The sequence below is a fragment of the Pelodiscus sinensis genome, chromosome 20, assembly GCF_049634645.1.
Source record: "Pelodiscus sinensis isolate JC-2024 chromosome 20, ASM4963464v1, whole genome shotgun sequence".
NCBI lineage: Eukaryota > Metazoa > Chordata > Testudines > Trionychidae > Pelodiscus > Pelodiscus sinensis.
In genome coordinates, this window is record NC_134730.1 from 17,577,032 (window position 1) to 17,593,684 (window position 16,653).

The 16,653-nt window shown below is 45.5% G+C and overlaps 1 protein-coding gene across 2 annotated transcripts in view; it reads left to right on the forward strand.

Moving 5' to 3' along the window:
• Window positions 1–16,653, forward strand: part of TOM1L1 (target of myb1 like 1 membrane trafficking protein) — a 48,288-nt gene that overhangs the window by 8,513 nt on the left and 23,122 nt on the right. Inside the window, exons 4-7 of one of the 2 annotated variants that reach the window (XM_075903824.1) lie at window positions 8,838–8,987; window positions 9,556–9,675; window positions 11,281–11,391; window positions 12,783–12,899. In XM_075903824.1, coding sequence (XP_075759939.1) covers window positions 8,838–8,987; window positions 9,556–9,675; window positions 11,281–11,391; window positions 12,783–12,899 — 498 coding nt within the window. Of the gene's footprint in view, window positions 1–8,837; window positions 8,988–9,555; window positions 9,676–11,277; window positions 11,392–12,782; window positions 12,900–16,653 lie in introns of both variants that reach the window. The other variant, XM_025185688.2, reaches the window with a different exon arrangement.

Here is a 16,653-nt window from a genome sequence, read left to right on the forward strand (position 1 = left end):
CCTATACTGTGGTCCAGAAGACCCAGGTTCAAATCTGCCCAGTGATGGTTCCAGTAGGAAGTAATTCAGATTGATATTTAACTAACACTGTTAAATCACAGGATGGCCAGCAGTGATAACGTAGGCCTAGTCGACACTAGCCCCACTAGTGACCTACTTCAGCTACGCAAATAGCGTAGCTGAAATTGACACACTTATTGAAGCGTCTTGCGTGCAGTAATATCGGTGGGGGCTGCTCTCATGTCAGTGCCAGCTCCTCTTCTCATCTTGCGGGAATACCTGCATGTCACGGGAGAGCACTCAGAGATTATCATGTCTAAGCGGATGTGATAAATCGATAGCTGGTGGATGGATTGCTGCAGTGTCGATTCCTGGCATAGTGCAGACAAGCCCTTTGGAATGCAGCTAAAGTTATCTGAACACATCAGTTATATAGTTGGCTCATCCCATTTCTACTCCCTTGTGCTCCCTTCCTCCTTCTGTTATTTAGATGAGTCACCATTTTGCTCCACATGTTTGCATAACAAATGCGCTGCTTCCGCTCTGAGTGCACTCTGTATCAGGCTTGCTTTCTCCTCCTTTGTTTACCTTAGCCCTGCACTGAATGTGCAGACCGGAGTTTCGGTAACACAGCTCGGAGCTTGGGGAGCATTTGTCTGGAGAGTTGCTCTGCAGATTTAGCTGGGTTTCTGTTATTCTTCAGCCTTGTGGGGAAAGGAAAAAGACCTTATGTTCATGTTCCTGCTATATCCCGGGAGGAACTTGATAACAACACTGGCCTGCTGAAAATGGATTCTGTTTACTTGCAGATAGGGCTAATAACCAAGCAACAGTTACTGCAAAACAAATGTAACCTCTCCCCTTCCAGGTTTTCAGCTATGCTCCCAAGATCCTACACTGTCTCATAGTCTTCTTTGGATTTCAGCTCCTTACTGTCTCCTCTCTGTTCCAACCTACTCATGTGCAACTACACTCTGCCAGGCAATTTGAATCTTTCTGTGTCAGGTCTTTTGCTGGCCTTCCAGGCCCTCTCTGCCTCAAAACCTCACTGTTCCTTCATTTGCAAGCCCTACTCTTTCCTCCAAATCCTTTTTCTCTCCTCCTCATCTGCTTTATTCTTTCGGTCTTCATACTACAAGCTGCAAACCATTCTGTGCTTGCTAGTGCTGCTTCTTCTGTTGCTGGTTTCTTTCCATCTTCCTGTACTTCCTGGCCTCCGTTTGTGTCCTCCTCTGCTCCAGTGAAGCCTCCTCTGCAAAATCTCCAATGCTAGCTCTGTCTGATGTTTCTTGGCTTCTAAAACCACAAGCTCTTGGTGCAAGAGCTGGTCAAATATTTTGTCAGTTTGTTACAGAAAAGGGCCTATTTTGCTGAAAAAAAAAATTTCTGGAGAATTTTTGTTTCTTTTGAAATTGGGGGGGGGGGGGGGGGAAGAGAGAGAGAGAGAGAGAGAGAGAGAGAGAGAGAGAGAGAGTGTGTGTGTGTGTGTGTGTGTGTGTGTGTGTGTGTGTGTGTGTGTGTGTGTGTGTGTGTGTGTGTGTGTGTGTGTGTGTGTGTGTGTGTGTGTGACAAATCAGTTTTTTCCCCTTGCTTTTTCTGTTTTGCCACTAGAAAAGAGGAGTGAGGAGGAGAGAAAAATATGGAACATGTCTGTCTCTGGACTCTCTTTTCAAATGCCACGTTTTAAAAACATCTGGAAAAAGCAATTGGCGTTTTTGAGCAGGTCTGTCCTCCTTGTGCTGCTTACCCAGCTTCCCCTCCCCCCTTTTGAGAATCTCTATCCAGTCCCCTTTCCTTGCTACTTTACATACATCTAAGAGAAAGATAAATAAAGGAGCCACTTTCTTTTATATATCTTTTTGATCAGGTTTTGTTTAGTTCTCATGTCAGTGAGCTTAATCCTCATACATGCAAAGTCTTCTTGGCTGGATTACGCCTGTGAGAAGCGGAAGCAGCACTCAGAAAAAATGCTGAACATTGTTATTTTGATTAGAAGTAGCAGAGTCACACCTGAAGGCCCCAGTACTGTGCTTGAGATACTGGCACGCACATGAGTAACTTCATACACATGAATCGAGTTTTATGGTGCTGCTCATGTGTAGATTTAATCATGGGTGTAGATTATGTAGGATCATGACCTTAGTTAACTCAGTTGACCTGCTGTTTACCAGTATGTTAGCATCAAAACATTGCCTGTACTTTATTGCAGTTTCCTTGTTCCTGCTCTGTGCATTTTCCTTGTGTGCATGTTTATTTAGGGGAACATGGGTGACAATCTGGTGTCTAAAAGCATTCTGAGAGTGGCTTAGTTTCACTGCATTCTGGTCTGCTGAAGTCATCTGCTGCGTGCGAAGCTCCATGGATGAGGATTTAGCATGCGGGGCCCTATAATTGTTTCATAAAGGCAAGAGATGAGACTTAGCACTACAAGTGTCACGGTCGGATGTCCAGGAGGGTTACAATTTTAGGGATGATTTAGTTGGGATTGGTCCTGCTTTGGGCAGGGGGCTAGACTCGTGGCCTCCTGAGGTCTCTTCCAGCCATAGGATTCTATGATTCTAGGCAAGCAGCCAACAGTACATGTTTATTATTTGATTCTTTTTCTTATTTGTAGAGACTGCCCCAGCCCCATCCCTTCTGGGAACATGGAGCCAGGGCTTCCCACCAACCTTGCCCAGAGGCTCAGCAAGGTTTCCCAACAATACCCCAGTTCTTACTGGGGCTAATAGTGACAGTAGTGTTAAGGCAGGGCAAACATGGAGCAATAATTTTAACAAATAACTAAAAAGTAGAAGTTGTTTCTGTCAAAGTCAGACAGGACTCGCAGATTTGTTAGACCGCTTCTGTTTATTTCAGCAAAGCTCTGCTAAAATGCATGCAGAAAATGTGAGTACCATACAAGGTTCAAACCCCTTGATTTTATACAGTCAAAAGGCCAAGTTAACAAGATCAAAGGGTGTGGCAAAACTTCACATTATTAGTGTGGTTAAGTATCTTCATTTCAATATCAAGCACACAGCAATCTCCTGGCTATATCTCCCTGATTATCTGGAATTGCTTTCTGTCTAACACCTAATGTTCCTTTTCCTGTTAAACTCAGGCCCAAATTGGCTAGCACCTTGATCTGCATACCTACAATCAACATTAACATACTTTTCTTCTTCCTCTTAAAAGACAAACAGAATTCCTTCAACTTATTCAATTATTACAGTACAATTCAGCTCAGCAAGGTTTCCCAACAATACCCCAGTTCTTACTGGGGCTAATAGTGACAATAGTGTTAAGGCAGGGCAAACATGGAGCAATAATTTTAACAAATAACTAAAAAGTAGAAGTTGTTTCCATTGTAGATAACTGAAAATATATAGGTGCAGAGAAATAGATTTTTGAATTTTTCTTAAATTTTTGTGACAATCTGAATTTTGACTAAGTTCTGGGATTTTCACTTTTTCATTTTTTCTTTTGAAACTTGATAAAGATGGAAAAGTTGCCAGCTGGCAAAACTACAAAATGTAAATTGTACTTTTGCCACTCGGAAGCTTTTTCCAAATCCTCTGCTTTGCAAAAGTTACAAGATGGAAAAATGGAGGAAAAAATGGAGGGGAAGAATCCCAGAACCTCATTCTGTTGCACTCCAGGGTAAACAAGGAGGTCGGGGGGAGGGGAGGGGGTTGAAGGGAGAGAATAGAAGATGGAGAAATGTGGCATTGTCTTCCAAAGCAAATTGTGGAATGCTGATCACTTAGAATTAGGGATGTAATAGTGCAGTCCGTTAAATAGTGTAATCGGCTTTCACTTATTGGTCAATGATACTGACTATATGCATCTCTCTCCCCCACCTCCCGGCTCTGCCGGTAAATATTTAGAGGGCTGGCCTGCAATCTAGCTCAGTCCCGGCTTGCTCCAGGTCCCAGGAGCTACCCCCACTGCAGCTCTGCATGAAAGGTATTATTGCAGAGCCGCAGTGAGGGTAGCTCCCAGGAGCCAGCATGAGCCAGGACTGAGACGGGCTGCCTGCCTACCAGCTCCTAAAATGTTCTTAGCGCAAAGCCGCAGTGGGGGTAGTGGCCGGTGCTGGCACAAGCCTAGGATTGAGTGCTTGCAGTAACCCTAATCGACTAACTGAGTAGTTGACAGAATTTTTGTTAACTGCATGTTTAACGAATTACATGCTTCTTAACATCCCTACTTAGAATGTTAAAAACTAGACTGTGCAAAACACTAATAAATGTACATAATCCAACCCCAGAATGAATGACCTAACCGACGCTAGGCTGTGACACTTGGAGGAATGCTGTCTCACACACTGGTTCCCATTGATTTAGGTGTATGAGAACCCCAAAATATCCACCTATCTATATTCCCTCATCCAGGTGCGGAATAATTTTTATGTGCACCAAGGCATGTGCAAATGTGCACCTCCAGTAGAAACACAAAACCTAGCTGTGGGGCTCTGAAAGTCAACTGGGCAGCACTTGAATCTCTCCTGAGCATCTGCATAAGCACACAATTTGCAAGGAACATTTCCTGCTGCCTTCCCTCCCACCTTCTCACTGTCCTTTTCTTCTTTCATTTCATGTTTTATAACAGTGGTGCCTTTGCCTCTGCCTTTTCATAGGGGGCTGTGATGCCCTTTTATTAGCTGTGTTTAGTTTTGGTTTGAGAGCTTGGATTTCACAATCATAGACCCAGCTCGTTGCTGTTGGCCTGGAACTCCTTGCACCTGGGGCATGGAAGCTCTGCCAGCTTCTAAATTCACTTGATCCCAGCCCCCTAATTATGGAAAGTTTAACGAGACAGTTGAAAATAAGTGAGCTAATGCTTTGATTAAAACCTTGTGAATAGCGAGTTTCTGGAGATGTCAATTAGGTATGTTGAAAATCATTTAATACGGTAACCATGGAACTGCTTCGATTTTTAGTGGTTCCACGGTTCCACACGGTGTGGGTTCTGCAGTAGAAAGCTTACTTCATACTGAAGAGCCCTCAGCGAAGCCTCCCTCGGAGTGAGGCCGCCAGCCCCTGCTGGCCCCACTCCCGGAGAGGAGGCTTCACTAGTGCAGCAAAGCCACCTTCCTGGGAGTGGAGCGGGCAGCCCTTACCCTCCTGGCTCTCGGGGAGGAGGCTTTGCTGAGTCAGTGAAGCCACCTCCCTGGGAGCAGAGCCAGCAGCTCTTGCCCACCGGGCTCTCAGGGAGGAGGCTGAGTGTATCCGATACCATTAATCGATCAGCATCAGCGTATCAGTTAAACAGTTAATTGGTTAAAATCTAACCTCCCTAATGTCAATACAGCCATCAGGAGGCGCAGTTGCAGCGGGGGAAGAGGGGAAGCAGAGAGGCAGAGGACTATCTGTGCTAGCCTTGACCAGATTAACTCACTAAAACCAGCAGTGCAACCAGGCCCGCCGATGGAGCGTGTGTATTAATGGGGGCAGCTGCCCCAGGGCTCAGTGATTCAGAAGGACCTGGGGCTCTTCGAGAACTAGAGTTGCCAGATGATTTAAGCAAAAATACCGAACATCCCCCCCCCCCAAAAAAAGAAGAAAAAACACTGAGGAAAAAATTCTGTTGAGGGGAAAAAAAAAACCCCCACATGACCCCCTTTAAGAAAAGTCTTTAGGCTGTTTGCCGGTGGCCATCTTGATTTCTTGATCAGAGCCAGAAGAAAGCTTCCCTGTGGAACCAGGTATGCGGGGGGGGGGGGGGGGGGAGGGGGCTGGGGCTGGGGCTGGGGCTAGGGCTAGGGCTGGGCTCGGGTGCTGAGTGTGTGTAGGGTTGCCAGGTGTCCGGTACTTTCATCTCCTGGCGGGAAGAAAAATCAGAAAATACCGGACATTTTAGGTGTCTGGTATTTTCTGAATTTTTTTTACCAGACAGGAGGCGAAAATACCGGACTGTCCGGGTCAATACCGGACACCTGGCAACCCTAAGGACGATGCTGCAGCTACCACAGGTGTGCTCCTGGCAGCTCTGAGGGCTGAGTGGGAGCTGGCACGTTGCACTCTGGGAGGCACTGAGAGCTTGCTGCCCTTGGCCTCACTCCTTTCACCTGAGGGCCCTGCCTCTTCTGGGAGTGCAGAGCTGCCTGTACTCACCTCCCCTTTCCCAGGCACCTGGCAAATCTGTCAGCCCCACTGTGTGTAACTATGGCTCCCTAGAGAGCAGATTGGGCTAGCTAGTTGCATACAGCCTCACCTGGGACACTAATACATCGTGGGGCTGCTAGCCCATGCCCCTGCACCTATATTGCTATTTTTAGTGAGCCAGCTCAGTCAAAGCTAGGTCAGGTTTGCCTCACATGTGCTGTCCCAGTTACCAAATAAATACCCTCTGCCGTATTTACCCTTGCTGAGTAGCACCTTACTTCACCATTATGTCCTATTGATTCCAGTGGAACTGCTCCAGGAGGCAGCATCCTACTGTCAGTAGTAAGTAAGGGCTCCGATGAATTTCTCCACTTGGGTTGTCCCTAATCTGGGGACACCTGTGGTGTGGACCCTGGCAGGGGGAGGAGGAAGTGGCTCAGCCAGCTGGGAGAATGGCAGCTCATTAATGCGCTTCCCCTGCAACTTCCATAGTGGCCGGGGGGAGAGGGTGCACCTAGGAGCGGAGTAGGGTGCAGAGCCACATGTGCCCCTGAAAGCAGAGCACCAGATAAGTGTCCCACCCTACATCCCCTCATGCCCAGACCCCACAGCGCCCTCCCTGACCCAGCAAAATCTTTAATCCAGCATACCCTGTTTCCTAGGATTGCTGGATTAAAGAGGGTCAAGTATATTAGAATCCCAATAAAAGTGTATGTATCAAAATATCTCAGTCGGGATAGATCCAGAATTAATCTGGGCCAAATTCACCTTTCAGTTACACTGGAGCACCTCATTCAAATCAGTTGGGTTGCATTGACATGGCGGATCTGGCTCAGTAGTGAAAATAGCTTTACTCAAAGGGGAAAGGGTGCAGTCTCAATGGAGGGAATTAGTGATGGGAGTCGCGTACCTAATTCCCTGTGCGCTGAGTTGAAAATGCTTTACATAAACTGTAGCATTTATTTCATGTATTTTTTCAAATAAAGTAATCAGTCAAGCTAAGACTTTCTGGTAATTGTCTTGTTCTTGGCTTTTTGCACAGCAATCTGCTGCTCTTTGTTCTATGCTCACTTTATTTCTGCAGTGTATTTTCTGCTGCTCTTGTACCTCCTAAGACATAAGAACGGCCATACTGGGTCAGACCAAAAGTCCATCCAACCCAGTCTAGTCCTGTCTTCCAACGGTGACCAATGCCAAATGCCCCAGAGTGAGTGAACAGAACGTGTAATCATCAAGTGATCCCTCTCCTGTCACCCATTTCCATCCTCTGACAAACAGGCTAGGAACACCATTCCTACCCACCCTGGCTAATAAGTATTGATGGACCTAACCTCTATGAATTTATCTAGTTCTTTTTTGAACCCTGTTAAAGTCCTCCTTCTCTTAAGGCCCTGTTTACACTAGAGAAAAATCCCTACATCTCCAAGCTAGAAGTTTAGAGTTTCTAAAATGGTTTGTGTGGCCAGCACTGACCAGAGAAAACATGTTTTATCTGCTTCAACTCCATCAACAGCTACCAATCAAACATCAACCAAGCATACGTCAACTTGTGCCAATTAGAAAGTTTGTTCTAATTTGAGGAATATTTCCAATATGCGTAATGGGGGATACTGATAGAAGTGGCATAACTTGTAACCTGGTCTAAACTTTTCCTTCCTGTTTGGGTGGGACTTAATGAAGAGAGATAAACCCTTTCCCTCTCTGTGTAGACCACCACAGTCAAGGGGTTAGGGCCCCAAAACTTTGAACTAGGAGAGCTGGGTTCTATCCTGCCTATGCCCCCAGATGTTATATGGGCAGGGATCTCTTCAAGTCAATGACAAGCCTTACGCTGGGCTCTCTGGGACCTGTGACTGCCTCTGAATCCCCAACTGTAGAAAGAGAATAAGAACAGAGCTTTGAGAACTATGGATGAAAATTGTTAGATAGCTATCAAGTGTGATGTTCAATGCTGTAAGGGCCTGTCATTTTTGTGAGCCTCTTCCTGAGTACCCAAAGCCCACTTTTAAAGGTCGGTATCTAATAAAGATGATTCGGACAGTCACAGTTATTTGCCTCCTTAATTTCTGGTCTCTGTGATCCCTATCAAATGGGTCTTACAATTTTTGGTTTGGATTATCTTTCTCTTGTAGGCAATATGAGAAAAAGAAAAATATAGCTCTGCTGATTTGTATGACTGATTTGTATTGTCGGCGCCTACTGTGCTAGGTGCTGTACAAACACTATTGTTGAATCAGTGGTGGACAACCTATGGCCTGCGGATCCTTTGGCTGCGTCCCTCCTTCATGTACCTCTTATGCACTGGAGCCCCCACACTTCCATGCTACTTCCCCTCCCTCCCAGAGTGGAACACTGCAAATCAGATGATTCACAGTGATCCAGCTCTGGGAGGAAGAGGGTGAGGAGTGGGGATGGAGCGTGAATCGGGTGATTTGTGTGCTATGGAAGTGCTGGGAAAAAGGGGGGGAGATGTAGGTAAGAGTGGGGGCATTGGTACCTTAGTGGTGCATAGGACAGTGGGGCAGATGGAGGGGTGCAGGGCTGCAGATGGATCCCCAGTGGTCTGCAGGCTGCTGTGATCTACTGAGATGGAGGGCTGCTTAGGATTGGTGGTTGCCCATCACTGGTCTAATCTCATCTTTCCAAGGTGACCATCATAATAGCATCCAGGCATGAATTGAAAAGGGAAAAAAATGGAAGTGCTCAAGGTATTTTTAAGTCCTGTGTCATAAAAATGCCTTCTCTGTGCAGCTTCTCGACATGTGCATGACAAACTGTGGTTCAAGCTTCCGTGCCTTAGTTGTGAAGAAAGACTTCTGCAAGGACAAGCTGGTGAAACTGCTGAATCCAAGATACAATTTGCCAACTGAAATGCAAGAAAAAATCTTGGCCTTCATCAGGGTAAGTCAACTGTGAGTAGATTTCTATGTACATAGTAAGTATTTAATGATACAACCCGGTGATGTCCTGGAAGGGGGTACTTGTGAAAATGTCCTTTGGTGTACTTGCTACTTTTGCAAGTGGAGCCTGGAGTGGGAGATGGAGGGATACCCCCTTCCCTGACTGCTGGATGTGTACCCTCCCCAGCTGCATGGGAGAAGAAAAGTGAAAGGGAGTTTTGAAGCTTTCTCACTCACCTGCTTAGAGTGCAGCCCAAGGGGGCAAGTGGCTTATGCGGTGGGAGCCTTACCTCGTAGAGAGCTTCAACATGTGTAGTAGGAGAACCCTCTAGGAGGGTTCTTTTCTTCCCTCACTCACTGACATGCTCTTCAGCCTTAGAACTAATTTCTCCGACCAACAGAAATCGTGCATTTTGCAAAGAGTCCAGTAGGTGGGTAGATAAGGAAAGGAGGAGAGGCAGCCACAAGGGAAGGAAGGCATGAACCATGTTGCTTCTCTAAGGAAAGAATTCTGGGTCTCAAAGTTAAAAAGTTTTTGATGTCTGTCCCCACTGATTTTTCAAAAACAGACCTGGTCCTACGAGTTCCAAGGAATCGTGGATGTGAGTGAAGTGAAGGAAGTGTACCTGGAACTGCTAAAGAAAGGAGTGCAGTTTCCATCTTCTGATGCCAACTCAGGGACACAAAAGGTCTGTACCAGATTCACCACTATTAATTGGAGTTAATTGTGAGAGCTCTATGTACAAAGAAGGTTCATGGAATGTCATTAGTTATGATATCTGAAACCATGAAAATCCCACACGCATGCTTAGGAAGTCGGTTACATATTTTGCCCTGGAGTATATATTTTTTTAAACTTAGATAACTTTGTTTTTATTTTAAAAATTATAGTTTGGGGGATCTGTTGCTGAAACAGGAAGCAGAAATCTCTGAGATTTTTTTAAAGCTGGCTATGAGATTTGGGGACTTAGTTCCTATCAACTTGTATGGCATTTGGGTGTCCAAATCTCTTTGGCATTTTTTAAAGTCTCAGCCAAAATTTTTATTATTTGCATGAAAACTCCCAATGATTCCCAATGTGAGCATTACCTGTGTTCAATTTGGAATTGAGAGTGGTAAGGATACTTAATAAAAAGGTATTTTCCGTATAAGATTCTACCCACTTGTTTGTACAGTCTCTACAAAATAATTTGCAACCTTGTGGATAAAGAATCTGTCTTTACTATTTAAGTTGATCAGAGGTATAATCAGAAAATGACCTTCTGTCAATGTGACTTGAGCAATCCCTACCAGCTTTTTGTGAAGCAAATTTCTTAGATTTGTTCCTTCCAGTTTCCTATAACTTGGAAGAGCTTTCACAAGACTTTTTAAAAGAGCGAAACCATCAGGTGGTATGCTGCAGTTATGGGTTTAGAATTCGCTAATCAGCCCAGGCAAAAGTGATTCAAAGCTATTGTGGTTTGGCCTGATGATTAAATAGTGTAGTATAAGAAAAGCAGTGTATTTTGACTAAGACTCTTCAGACTAGGCTGTGTATGCTGAGCCTTTTAACTAGGTAATTATTTCTTTCCCATTGAGATGTAACTGTGGGAATTAATGTCTTCTAAAGCCCTGGTCCTACACCCACTGAAATCAATGGCAAAACTCCAATGACTTCAATATAAAATTTATCCCAAAGTACCTAAGGATGAGAGGGCTTAAGTAGAGTCTGATACAGGCCTTCAGATTAACCCAAAATACACTTGAGGCTTCTTGCATGCAAAGCTTTCTAGCTTTGGGATTCAGAAGAGCCTACTCCCCTCTTAGCCCATCTTCCGGATAAGAACTTTTAGACCCTTTCTTATCTTTTCTGCTGTCGTGCCATCACCAGCCACAGTTAACTCTTTTCCCTTTAGTAGGATTCTTGTGTACCTGTTAATTCCCATTCCAAAGAAAGTAATAGAACTCTCCTACCAAAAATGGTCTGATCTCTGTGCCCTGCCACAGTGGCATAATTCATGAGTTGCCATTCACACTTCTTGCTGTGATGGATTCACTCGCTAACAAACTAACTGAAAGGAAACCTGGATCCCAAGTCTGCTTTTATTCCAAAATGGTTGTTGGTTTTACTTCAGCGAATAGAACTCGCTCAGATAGGCTTAGCTGGAGTTTCCTAACTGGCAGTATTGTAGCACTGATTATGAGGAGGCTAGCGTGCGGTTGTCTAGTCTGATAATGATGCTTTGTGGGCTGTCATCTGGGTGTCGGTGTCAATTTTCAGGCTAAACAAAATCCCTTTTAATATCGTATAGCAGCAAGCTTCATCTTGGCCCTCTGAAAAGCCATTGCCTCCTTCTACTGCCTCTGTGAAAAGTATTGCGGTGCCTCATCCCCCAGTTTCAACAATAACACTGACTCCTGAACAGGTACAATACAGTCTTTCTTTTGAAATATGCTGACTAAGTGTCTGTCATCACGATTCTCTGGCCTGTATAGGATATAATATTAGAGACTGTTGCAGGAAAGATCTCCATTAGCTGAAGCGGCATAGGTTTCTGTTGACAGTCCCAGGCTGGTTCCTGTTTGTTAGAAAATCTTACACTTTCATGTGCCAGTTCTTAGTGGAGGCCAAGAAAGGAGACTGCACAAGTGCCAGGGAGCTACTCCATGGGAAAGTAGAAATCTTTGCTTGAGTATGTGTATTTCTAGTGCTCTTATAAGGGTACTGTTGTGCAAATTTGTAAGAAAGGAGGGTGCTTTAAAGATGGAAGGGAAGGGTAAAAAAAACACTTTTGCATGACACTAATGTGAAGAAATAATTTTTAAAAGGTGGAAAGAAACCGACAAGCCAGCTCCACACCAGCCTGTGGATAAATGAAAGTTTGCCTGCTTAATCATAATAGGACTTTAAGATAAGTTAAACTTACATATAAGTTAACTTATAAATGTTTACTGTAAAGGAGAGAAATATCATCATCGCGCTCCACAGAGCTCAGATTTGAGACTGACTGCCTTCCAGTGATATAAAACTTGACAGTGATATAAAACATCCATGGATAGGATTCTGCCAAATCATTTTGATCAATTTCACACCCAAAGAAGGCTTTTTTAATTGGTCAGTTTCATGGTTTCATGTTTACATCTGAAATTTCAGTGTTGTGACTGAGACTCCCAACCCAAATGGTACCTGGAGGTGGATCTGATCATCCTCCAGCGGTCCTGCAGGAGAAGTGGGGGGAGGACTGGGACAAGTCCTGTCCCTGCCCAAACCCGGAGGGGACTCACAGCTAGGAGCCCCCTTGATCAGGGGGCTCCCAGCAGCAGGGGGAAATTGGACCCATGTGCACTTGATCAGGGGCCTCTCAGCAGCAGGGGGAAATCGGACCCAGCCTGCTTCAGTTGCAGGAACATCTGGTGCTGCTACCCAACCCTGGAACTTCTTGTGGTAGGGGGAGGCTCTTGGAAGTGGATCCTATCTGCCTCTGAGAATGACTGTGCTGGAGAAGGACAAGTCCTGTCTCTCTCCAGTCCAGTAGGGACTTACAGCGAGGAGCTGCTGGGATGGGGTGCTGACAACAGCAAAGGAGAGATCACATTTCAGGGGGAAGGGCTTGTTTCATGATCCGTGATGTGTTTTTCATGTGAAATTGGTAGGGTCCTAACCATGGAGTATCACCTGTGTGTAAAGGCTGGTGTAAGGAAGTGCTGATCAGGCTCATAGCATCGCTGATAAAAGAGCAAGCAGGACCGTAGAAGTGGAAAGCATTGTGTCTTCAGTCCTTGCACCTCTAACATGCCATTCCCTTGCACTGAACAGGCAGGGAAGATCTACAGCGAACTGGATATGGCGAAAATGAATACGAAAGTCATGTCGGAGATTTTAAAGGAAAACGTGCCTGGCTGTGAGAATCTTGACGATATGGTGCTCTTACAGGTGCGGTGGAACATATTTGCTAGGAGTTTGTGGATGGCTTGGTGGTGGTTCATTTAAAAAAATATACCTTGTGCCCATCCTTGTTATGTCTGGGTTCATATTGCATAATGAAAACAAATGTCTGTTTTCAACCTTTGGTGTTGATCTAGCTTTCCCTTGCCTCTATTGTCTCCGCCTGCTAGGAAATCAGGCAGAAAAGGACAAGTGCACCTTGCAATGAAAACTCTAGCACTAGTGGACTGATGGGGGAATGAATTTATAGAGTGGGGAATCATCCCTCAAGATTGTCCTGCCACTCAGACCCAGGTGTTCAGTTCGGAGAGCAAAAACACGTCAGCTGAATGTAACTACTGCATGGAAAAACAGTGATAAGATCATTGTAATAGTAAGGTCCCAGGCCTTTCAGGGCTCTGTGCATCATCACCAATACTTTGAAGACTGACCGAGAGCCAGTGCAGAATGTAGAGTGCTGGTTTTAAGTGCTCAAAGATGAGCAGTTGTGGTGTTTATTAGCTGCAGTTATGTATAGACTTCAAGTTCTGTTTGTCTAGCCTGGAGATGACAAGACTGAGGCATTGTCTCCAGCATCTTCTTTTCCTAGTACAGGTTGTACCTTCCTTAACCGGGACTCCCTGGTCTGACAATATCCATAGTCCAGCATGGACCATGGATGTTCCTGGACCACAGAATCCAAGAACAGGGACGTCTGGTGGCAGGGCAGGAGTGTGTTAGGGCGCACTGGCAACCCTCTTTGTGTGTTGGGGGAATGGGTGGCACCGCAGGGATCTCCGGCCCTAGCCACAGAGCTCCAGCCCCGGCCGCGGAGCCAGGCAGCTGTGCAGCCTTGGTCCCGGCAGTAGAGCCAGGTGGTTGCAGCTCTCTTCCCCGGCCGTGGCATTCCACTCTGGCAGCAGCAGAGCTGGCAGCATCTAGAGAGGCTCGCGGGGCTGGGGCAACAGCGGGGCCAGGCTGGACCCCTAACCCGGTGGCAGCACAGGCCAGGATGGGGAGGGACCTTCCCTGGTCCTGCAAATCCCCTCCTTCGGGACCAGTGAGGTCTGCAGGGTGCCAAACCAGTGAGGTCACTCTTAATGGGTGAGGCTTACTGGTTCCAGTTAACTGCTAGGGGCTGGAGTAGCTTCCTGCCTGCCCTGGGCAGGGGGCTGCTCCAGCTCTGTGGGGCCCACAGCAGGCAGGGGCTGTTTTGGCCACCTGGCCGGAGCAACCCCTGCCTGTGGAGGGCCTGGCTTCCCCACCACAGGTTACACGCTGGCTCCCTGGGAGCAGGGCTGGCTGCAGAGCCTGTACTGAAGCCTCCCCACTAGGAACTGAGTTTTATACTGCAACGCCCGCAGCACGCATAACTGTGTAACTGCTAAGAATTTTAGTGGTTACACAGTTACCTGTTTAAATGACTTTTTTCATCCCTATTCCTCATATGGTTCCCTTGTTTTAAACTTGTCTTCAAATACTGGCATGAGGAAACTTTCTGTTAATGAGACTTTTTTACTCTGCCTTCACTTGGTTTGGAGGAGTAATCTACCTTCTAGCAATTTCTTTGGACATTCCATCAGTTGGCCAACAGAAAATTCTCCCTGATCCAGGGGAATCTTCTACTAGTGTGGGCTGGTATACTGGCTCCTGGGCCATCCCACCCACCCTCAGCCTCCACTGCAGGATGCACAGCAGGAAAATAGAGGTCCCTGGCTGAAATATGTTATTTAGGGAACCTGTCCCAGAACTGGAGGTGACCAAAATTGTGTAAAGCCACCAGATGCCAGGATGCAACATAAATTCATTTTAAAAAAAGGAAGTAAAATCCATTCAAAGGAAAATCTATAACTATGCAATTTCTCAATGGCAAGGAGTAGGTCTCCATCTGCTAATTATTGCACTTTTAAAAAAAATAAGTCTCATGTCATAGACTTCTGCTATAATATTTATGAGCTGTTGCATTCAAGCTCTAAAACTATATGTTTTTTTTTAATTCCACAATTAAATATTGACAACATCTGTCCCCAGCTCTATAGACTGTAGATTTTTCAAGATTCGAGTTGCAAGAGAAGCCTTTACAAATCTCTCTGGTAAATAACATTTTCTTATTAAGGTTGTCTGCATAAATAATTATTATAGTCACAATAGACTTAATGGCTCCTCTGAAATGAAGCAGAGCTTAAAAAATTCCCTGGTGTGCATTATAAAATAATCTGAATGCACATTGACTGTACACAGTAATTATGACTGAAAAAAAGCGGAGAACTTCACCCAGTAAATAAGAGTAATTTAAAACATTATCTCAACTTTCATGTTCTTCATGTTAATTTTCTCTCCCAACTCACATAAAAATATTGAAAAAAAATATTTTAAAACAGTGTAAAGGGGTTAGCCCAATAAACTTAGCCCAATAAACACCAGGGGTCTGTAGCTAAAGACTTGTCTTCATGGCTGCGGACATGGACGCTGTGTGGGTCAATCTTCCAGCATTTGATTAAGCAGGTCTAGTAAAGTTGGTTTAAATTGGACCCTGATAGTGCCCCTGTTGACTGCGGTACTCCTCACTGTCACAAGGAGCAAGGGAAGTCGACGAGAATATTTCTCCCTCGACCTCCCAGTGTTGGGCTGCCCCAGGAAATCGTTGTAAGGTACGTTGACTCCAGCTACGCAGTTGTTGTAGCTGAAATTGCGTATCTTACATCGATTTTTTTCCACCAGTGTAGACCTGGCCTAAGTTCTTCACTCATCTTAAGGGGAAACAAAGTAAACAAAAAGAAAGATAGAGATCCCACAAAAACATGAAGAGTACAAACCAGTGTCAGCAATGACTTAGGCCTCAACTCCCACATTTATTGTAGATGGGAGCAGCAATCTTAACGAGCATGGAGTATGATCTAATGGATAGAGCCAAGTAATGAGTCAGGCCTTCTAGATTCTCTTCCTGTTTCTGCTATCATGTCACTGTGTGGCCTTGAACAAGTAGTATGACCTCTCTTTGTACTTCAGTTTACATAGCTGTGCAATGGATACAGACCTGCCAATGCAGGGGGGTGGAGGCAATTGTCATCAGCAATGCCCATAGTCCCGAGCCCTTTAAATTGCTGCCGGAAAGTCGCTGTGGCACTCCAAAAGACTCTCAGATCTGTCTGGGGAGACAGGGGTTTCCGTGCACTCCAGGCAACGCTGGCGGGAGGGTGCTGTGGTCTAGACGGTGCTGAGGGCTGGCTGCCCTCAGCCCCGCCCCTTCTCCTCTCAGCCCCACCCCTTCTGGGAGCATAGAGCTGTCCCCCCCATCCCCACCAAGCCCCTGGTCCCAGCATGGCTATTGGCTCCCCTGAATGGCTATTACAGTGCTTTCTAACCTCACAAACCTGTGAGGTTCTGTTCCGTATCTTCATCAACGATTTAAATATTGGCATAGAGAGTACGTTTATTAAGTTTGCAGATGATACCAAGCTGGGAGGGGTTGCAACTGCTTTGGAAGTAATAATTCAAAATGATCTGGACAAATTGGAGAAATGGTCTGAGATAAACAGGATGAAGTTTAATAAGGACAAATGCAAAGTGCTCCACTTAGGAAGGAACAAACAGTTTCACACATACAGAATGGGAAGCGACTGTCTAGGAAGGAGTACGGCAGAAAGGGATCTAGGGGTTATAGTGGAACACAAGCTAAATATGAGTTAACAGTGTGATGCTGTTGCAAAAAAAGCAAACATGATTCTAGGATACATTAACAGGTGTGTTGCGAGCAAGACAT